Source organism: Elephantulus edwardii, unplaced genomic scaffold, assembly GCF_000299155.1.
Source record: "Elephantulus edwardii isolate Elephantulus edwardi_28Jun2011 unplaced genomic scaffold, EleEdw1.0 scaffold00046, whole genome shotgun sequence".
Taxonomy (NCBI): domain Eukaryota; kingdom Metazoa; phylum Chordata; class Mammalia; order Macroscelidea; family Macroscelididae; genus Elephantulus; species Elephantulus edwardii.
The window spans coordinates 4875602-4884412 of NW_006399796.1; the positions used below are offsets into that span (position 1 = coordinate 4875602).

At 38.9% G+C, this 8811-nt stretch overlaps 1 protein-coding gene across 1 annotated transcript in view; it reads right to left on the reverse strand.

The window, feature by feature from the left end:
* Positions 1–256: 256 nt before the first annotated feature.
* The window catches only part of LOC102867678 (glutamine synthetase-like), a 27746-nt gene continuing 19191 nt past the window's right edge, over positions 257–8811 (reverse strand). Inside the window, exon 4 of the mRNA XM_006886020.1 lies at positions 257–555. Within this exon, the coding sequence (XP_006886082.1) occupies positions 257–555 (299 nt within the window). The remainder of the gene's footprint in view (positions 556–8811) is intronic.

An 8811-nucleotide genomic window follows, 5' to 3' on the forward strand; every position in this document is an offset into this window, starting at 1 on the left:
CTAATGCACTATTCCTCAGTCTTCAAGAAAGCTTCAGTGACAGGGAAAAAGGGAGGGATGGCCGTGAAGAGATTAAGAACTTGACCCCTCTACCCTGGCCCCTAAAAAGCAAGAGTTATTAACTGGGCCTGAGGGAAAAAAAAGACCTCGATATTTTGCCCTCTGAATTACAGCTAGTAGGAACAGGTAGGAGAAAGGAAAAAGGGGGCGTGGGATGAAAAAGAGGGGACTTTTGATGGCTGGAGGTCTAGTCCATTTAGTTTTTATACTGGAAGGGCTCGTCGCCAGTTTCGTGGAGAAGACACGTGCGGATGAGGGCTTCTGTCACCGAGTAGGGATCACAGTTGGCAGAGGGGCAGCAGTCTTCAAAGTAATCCTTCTTCTCCTGGCCAACAGTCCGAGGAATGCGGATGCTGGCGCCACGGTTGGCTTTACAGTCGTTGATGTTGGAGGTTTCGTGGAATCCAGTCAGGCGCCTGGCATTGTCCAGGCCTCCTTTGGGATCGTAGGCGCGGATGTGGTTTTTTTTTAAAAAAAAAATTTCTGCTGCTACATCTATAAAACCTTATGAGTCTCTATGACTTGAGGTCAATTTGATGACATCACAGACTCTTTTGTCTTGTTTTAATGTGTAGGTATAAAGAAAGTGTGACAGGAGATAAGTCTTGAATATCAAATAATCTGAAGTCAAATCTTAAAGGGCTTTGTGACACCATTCTAAAAATAAGAAAAAATCATAGGTTTAAGGCAGGAGAGTAGCTGACCATATAATTATAAAGTCATTCGAGTGGCTTTGCAGATGCCAGTGCCAAAAGGAGTGACATTGTGTGAGGAAAACTTGTTGAAATACAGACTATTTTAATAATTGATAACTGTCTTTACATTTAGTGACAGTATAGACTGATAAGAATATGCAAGCTTTCTAGTAATTAAAGGTTTGTGGCACTATTAATTAAAGCTAAAAATTATAATACTTGCTAATGTACTTTATCTATGCTGGATATTTCTACATTTTTTTTTCATATAGCAAGCAATTTAGTCTTTACAACCTAAAACAAAATATTATAATTATCTCCTCCAATTTTACTATAGGGATCTCTGGTGGCCTAGGGGGTAAGAAGTTGCACTGCTAATAAAACATATGAGATTTATCCACAGAAAAATATAGTCAATCTCTTTCCAAATAAAATTGTCAGTTCTGACTCGACAGAACATAACAACTGTGAAAATTATACTATTGCAGAAAAAAAGATATACAGAAACTTAAACAATGTAACCAAGATTACGAAATTATATGAATACTAGTGATGTCAACCCAAATTCTTTGTCTCTAGAAATGTCATTATTGGCCAATCTACTACATAAATTGTATGTAGTAGATTTTTTCCACTGCCTGTACAACTCTTTCTCACACACTTTGGGAACATAGCCAAAAGGGACCATCCTTGGAGAAGGACATTATGCTTGAAAGAGTGGAATGATATTGCAGCAGAGGAAGACTCTAGATGAAACGAATTGACACAGTAAATGGGCTATGTGGTTAGATGTGTCAGAGTCAAACTGGCTCAGAATAGGTCAGGGTTCAGTGCTATTTATTGTGCATAAGGCCACTATGAGTGGTGGGCAACTCAATGGCACATAACAACAATGGGAAGAAGCTGTGCTGTTATAAAAAGAGCAAGGGCCATGTTTTGTCAGCCATATCTGACCTTTATCACCAAAGAGGACCTATCCCTGTCAACAGCATCAATGACACAAAACCAATTCACATGAGGTCACACATGTCGCTCATGTTCTACACCTCTTTCTATTCATTTCACTACCAATCTTACTTCTTTACTGGGCCTAAAATGCAATGCAATAGCTCACAGACCACAGAACAATATTAGGGGAGACAAAAGGTTATAATCTAGATTTATAACAGAATAGTGTCAAGACAGTTCCTGAAATGTATACACAGGCACCTCAGCCCCAAGCTTTGTGGCTCTAGACCATTGTTTCCAAGTTCTCAGTGCTTACAATATTTGATTTTCCTCTCCCCTAAAGGCCTTATCTCATGTAAAGTATCCAGTTCAGCCTTAAGTGTTTCTATGGTGAAGGTAGAGCAAGAAAGGAATCCTACATCTTATTGTTGTCTCTTCAATGGCGCCAGAAGGTCTGTCTCTCTCTCCCTCTCACTTGTTCAATTCAATGGCAAAACTAGCCAATCCCCTTGTGGAATCTGAGACTGGCTAATCTCCTTGTGGAAAGGTGAATAGCCAATCACTTGGTGGATAGGCTAGCGTGTACTATTTACATATTTCTGCCCCCCTACTTAGCATCATCTCTCCTTAATACAGTAACTACTTCAGCATAAAACAAACAATCTTTGGTCTAGGAAAGACAATTTTGAATAACAAAATTTGTTGTTGTTGTTGTTAACCCTATGAAGGAAAGTCCTCAACACTTGTGGGACTTTCATCCTTTCTCCAAGTTCATAGAGTTTCCTGAGGCAAGCTATTACGGAAGAGGATGCCACTCCTGTTTCCAAGCTTGTTTTAATTGGGGTGCACCACCAAACACTGTCCATCATGGGTAACCATTAACACATTTGACATATGAGTGTCACAGTGTTCACCTTCACAGCAACCACAAGTTACCACTGTATGGCAAGTGGACACACCAGGGCTATACCACCTAGAAGAATGTTTGAACAAAAACAATGAAAAATGGGCCTGAGGGCCACAGGCTATCTGTGATCTCAAAGACATATGGTTCAAAACCACCACCTTCTCTACAAGAGGACAGGGGACAATATCCTCTAGTGTGATTCATTGCATTTGAAAACCCACTGGAGATGTCAGTTATAGATTGGTTCTGATCTGACAGCACGCAACATAATGTCAACTATATAAATACAGAATACAGAACTCATGTAGAGCACACTTTTCAATATTTTGATTCAGTCTTTGAGACCTTAAAAAAATTTTGCATCATTGCAAAAATTTCAGTGTCATTTCTGAGAAAAATTGCATTTACATTGCATTTACTTAGAGAAAGCTTCTTACATTAATTAGAAATGTACATGTAGTTCCTGAATCAGTTCTTACAAAAGTAGCATTGTTCTTCTAGGTCATTTTTCATTACATTTATAGAGCACCCCTAAAGGATTTTAACATATGTAGTATTGTGATTCTGTTAATTGAAACAAGTCAGTTGGTGTCCCATTGATTCCTGGAGCCTTATTTTTTGCCAATGTCTTAATTGCAGCTTCCACTTTCTTATTCATTGTCATTGGCTCCTGTTCATATGGTACTTCCTGAAATGTTTCCGTGTCAATCAGTTCTTTTTGGTACTGTAGTTCTGTGTATTATCTCCCTTTGATGCTTTTTGGGTCATTCAGTATAGTGCCTCTAGCATCTTTCAATATTGCAACTCGAGGTTTAAGTTATTTTTCAGTCTCAGTTTGAGAAATGTGGAGATAGTTCTTCCCTTTTTATTGTTGAAATTCAGCTCTCTTCACATTCCATGACAATACTTTTCATAATCATATCAAGCTGCCTTGCTTTTTTTACTTCAGAATATTTTCTCATTATTTTGGCTTTTCAACATTACAGTGCAAGTTTTAGAGTCTTTTCAGACATACATATAAGTTTTGGGTTTGGTTTTGTTTTTTTCTCTCTCTCTGTTTTTTTAATGGTCTTCTGCTTTCTTCATGGACGATATCCTTGATATCATCCCACACTCATTTGGTTTTTGATCATTGGTTTTCAATGCCTCAAACCTATTCCTAAAATGATTTTGAAATTTAGATGGATTAGATTAAAGGTAATATTTTGGACCTTGTGGATTTTTTAAAGTTTTCTTTTGTCTCAATTTGAACTTGTATGAGTAATTGGTAATCTGACACTCAATTCTCCCTGAGTTTAGTTCTGACTGCAGATATGGAGCGTCTCCAATGTTTTCTTCCTCAGATGTAGATAATCTCATATGCAGGCCATCAGGTGAGACATAAATGTAAAGTTATCATTTGTGTCTTTTTTAAAAGGTATTTGCAATGAATAAATCATTGTAAATATAAACTTCTATCATTCTATTTCTAACCTCATTTCTCCCATCAAGCCAATATTTTTCAACTATATGGACTGCTCCTTCCACCCACACATAGAGTTTAACAAAGAATGCCGACACAGCTAGCCTTCAGATGGGTGCTATTGATAATCCCTTAAAATAAAATAGGCTAACCACGGTGGCACTGATGTGTCAAATGCCATAATGGTTACTCCTGGTGGACAGTGTTTAGTGGTTGTTGTTGTTATGTGCCATCAAGTCACCTGTGACTTTCAGTGACCCTATGTAAAAGAGTCTAAACCTTGCTCTGTCCTGTGCTAGTCTCACTGTCTCTGATACACCCACTCCCATTACTTCAGTCACTGAATCAATCCACCTAATAGAGGGTGTTCCTCTCCTGCGCTGTCCCTCCACGCCTCCCCCTCAGAGCATGACGTCCCTCTCTAAGGACTGGTCCCTCCTTGTAACATGTTCAAAGCATGTCAGATGAAGGTTCAGAATCCTTCCCTCCAAGGAGCAGCCCGATTTAACCTTCTCCAGGTTGAATCTGTTCGTTTTCTTAGCAGCCCATGGTATATTCAATACTCTTCTCCAGGATAATAGCTCAAAAGCGTCAATTCTCCTTCTATCCTCTCTAGTTATTGTCCAGATCTCTGATGCATATCAAGTGATGATGAAGACCATGGCCTGTATCAGGCGCACCTTAGTCTCCAGAGAGACACCATTGCTCTTCAGTGCTCTGGAAAGATCCCTAACAGCAGACTTTCCCATGGCAATATGTTTTTTTTAGTTTCCTGGCTGCTGGTGTCGAGACTGTTGACTGTGAAGCCAAGCAAACTAAAGCTGTGAACAATCTCAATCTCTTCACTATCCATCCTAATGATGCCAATTGGTCCAGTGGTAAGAATATATGCCTTCTTGATATTGAGCCTTAATCCATATTGAAGTCTGCAGTCCTTAACCTTCTGTAGCAAGCACTTCAGGTCCTCCTCAGTTTCAGCAAGCAGGGTTGTGTCATCTGTGTAATGTAGATTGTTGATGAATCTTCCACCAATCCTTATGCTACACTTCTCTTCATAGAGCCCAGCCTCCTGGATAATCTGTTTTGAATATATAGTTTGAAAAAGTGTGGAGATAGGACACATCCCTGTTGTATCCCCTTCCCAATTTTGAACTATGCAGTGTTTCCTTGTTCTGTTCTGGTGACTGCCTTCTGTTCCAAGTATAGGTTTTATGTTAGCACTATCAAGTGTTCTGGGATTCCCATTTTTCTCAGAGTCAGCCACAGTTTGTTGCCTTTACATAATCAATGAAACATAGATATTCCTCTGGTTCTCCCTGCTTTCAGCCGAGATCCATGTAACATTAGCTACAATATCCCTAGTTCCATGACCCCTTCTAAACTCAGGCTTGAATTCTGGCAGTTCTCTGTTGATGTGCTGTTTCAGTCGTTTTTGGATAATCTTCAGCAGAATTTTGCTTGCATGTAATATCAATGATGGAAATCCCTAGTTAAAACAAGCTTAGAAGTTGAAGTGGCATCTATTTCCAAAATAACTTGCCTCTAGAAACTCTATGAACCTGGAGAAATAATAAAAGTTATACAAGTATTCAGGTATTTTATTCATAGAGTTGCTATGAGTTGTCTATAACTAGATAGCACTAAACAACAACAAACAACAACATATGGACTGCTAAGAGAAAGAACAAGTTCGTCCTGACAAGGGTGAAACCAGGCTGTTCTTTCGACACAAGGATTCTGAAGCTTCATCTGACATTCTTTGGACATATTGCAAGGAGGGACCAGTCTTTGGAGAGAAGGATGTAATGTTTGGGAGGGTAAAGGGACAGCACAGGAGAGAAAGATCCTCGAAGAAATGGGTTGATTCAGTGACTGGGATAATGGGTGTAGGTGTGTCAGAGACAATCAGATTGGCACAGGATAGAGCAGTGTTTAGGGCTGTTGCATATTGGGCCACTATGAGTCACAGGCAACTTGACTGCATTTAACAAAAGAACAACATTCCTTCTTCACTCTTTCCTGCTTTTACATTCCAGTCACCTATTACCATTAATGCATATTAATTGCATATTCGGTCAATTTCAGACTGCAAGATTTGGTAAAAATTCTAAATTTTTCCTCTTTGGCTCTAGATGTAGAAGTGTATATTTGAATAATAGTCATGTTAACAACAAATCTTCCTTGTATACATGTAGATATTATCCTATCACTCACAATATTGTATTTCAGGATAGAACTTGAAATTGACTCTTTGACTTATGAATGCAGCACTATTCTTCTTCTGTTCTTCATTTCTAGAATAGTTTTCCATATGATTATCTGATTCAAACTGGCCAAAGCTTATCCATCTCATCTCATTATTGCCTAAGGATACGTGCTGCACTTGAAAATTCTTCAGTTAGGGACCTCTCCAAATTATTGAGGATTAATGATGTCGATTTGAGGACTAACATGCATTTGATTCAGGCCATGTTTTTCTGATCACTTGGTATGCATCTGAGAGCTGAACAGTGAATAAGGATGACAAAAGAAGAATTGATGCCATTGAGCTGTGGTGTTTGAGAAGAGCACTGAATGTCCCATGGGTGGCCTAAAAAACAAACAGATATGTTTTGGAGAGGGTGAAGCCAAGGGTGCTCTCTGGAGGCAAGAATAAAGAGGCTTCACCTCATGCATTCCTAGAAAAGGATGTTTGGAAGGGTGGAGTTTCAGCGAAGGAGAGAAGAAAGATCCTTGATCAGGTGGATTGATACAGTGATTGCCTAAATGGACACTAGAGTGTCAGTGTGAGAATAGTACAGGATAAAATAGGGTTCAGATCTCTTGTTTTCAGGGTCCCTGTGGGTGGTACTTGACTCCATGACACCTAACAATAACACACAATAGCACTGTGATTCTGGAGGTATTTTTATTTGGCATTTTTAAATCATAATTACTAGTGGAGTATTGTTAGAAGGAGTTCTGATGGCATAGTCTTTTGAGAGCTTTGCTGCTAACAGAAAAGTGGCTGGTTGGAATCTAACAGCAGCTCAGGAAGAAAGCTGGTTTTCTGAAAATCCACTGGGTACTCAGAAATGAGTTGGCTGAGTCTATGAATATGAGTCTTAGTTTTTGAAAATTGTTAGGGTTGTCATAGTCCTAATTTGTCCAAACAAGTAACAGTGGTTTTTGCTTGCTCTAATAATACAGTTACTATTGCCGTCTGTTCACTTCAGGAATGCAATGGTTTGGAAGTGAAAATAATTTGTTTTTCTATGCTTTAGGTACACATTTTAAAAGGTTGTTGTTTTGTTGATGTTGTTGCTCTTGTTGTTATGTGCCATCAAGTCACCTGTGACCTAGAGCCATCCTTATGTACAGCAGCTCTGAAGCCTGCCCTGTCTTGAGGCCGTCTCACTGTCTCCGACACACCGATCCCCGTTACCCCAGTTACTGTATCAATCTGTCCTTTCAGGAGTCTTCCTGTCCTGTGTTGTCACTCTTCTTTTTTTCTATTTTTTTTGTCACTCTTATGAGCATAATGTCATTTTCCAAAGACCAGTCCTTTCTGGCCATGTGCCCAAAGTAATTGAGAAGGAACTTCAAAATCCTAGCCTCCAAGGAGAAACTTGATTTCTCCTTCTCAAAGACAGACTTATTTGTTCTCTTGGTAGTCCATGTTACAATCAAGACTCTTTCAAGCACCACAACTCAAAGTCATTCATTCTTTTTCTGTCATCCTCAGTCAATGTTTAGCGTTCTGATGCATAGCAAATAATTACAAAGACCTTGGCCTGGATTAGGTGTACCTTAGTCTCTAGAATGACATCATTGCTTTTCAGTACTTTGGAGAAGTCCTGTTAGCAGATTTTTAAAATGCAATTTGTCTTTTGAATTCCTGGTTGCTGGTGACAAGAGGGTTGATTGTGGAGTCAAGTAAACTTAACATCCTCAATCTCTTCTCTATCTATCATGACACTGCCAATTGAACCAGTAATGAGAATCTTTGTCTTCTTGATGTTAAAGTTCAATACATATTGAAGACTATAGTCTTTGACCTTCTACAGCAAGTGCTTCAGGTGCTCCTCAGTTTCAGCAAGTGAGGTTATATAATCTGTATAACACAAGCTATTGATGAGTATTCTTCCTATCCTGATACCACATTTATCCTCATAAAGCTCTGCTTCCTGAGTGATCAGTTCTGCATATAGATTGAAAAGGTATGGAGAAAGGATACGTGCCTGACCCATTCTTTTCTGATATTGAACCATGCATTGTTTTCTTACTCTGTTCTGAGTACTGTTTTCTAGTCAAAATATAGGTTTCACATAAGCAAAATCAAGTGTTCTGGGATTCCCATTTTTCTCAAGCTTAGCCACAATTTCCTGTGTTTCACACAGTCAGATACCTTTGCATAATCAATGAAAATCAGATAGACATTACTCTGGTATTATCTGCTTTTTGCCAAGATTCATCTGACAGTTGTGATAATGTGTCTAGTACAACTGCCTCTTCTAAACCCAGCTTGTATTTCTGATAGTTCTCTGTCAACGTACTATTCCAGTCATTTCTGGATAATCTTCATCAGGAACTTACTAGAGTGTTATATTAATGATATTGTTCAATAATTTCCGCATTCTGCCTGGTCACCATTTTTTGGAATGAGAATATAATCCTCTTCCAATCAGTTGGCCAAGTAGTTGTCCTTCAGATTTCTGGATAAAACCTAATCAGAACATCCAGGGAAACATCTGTTTGTT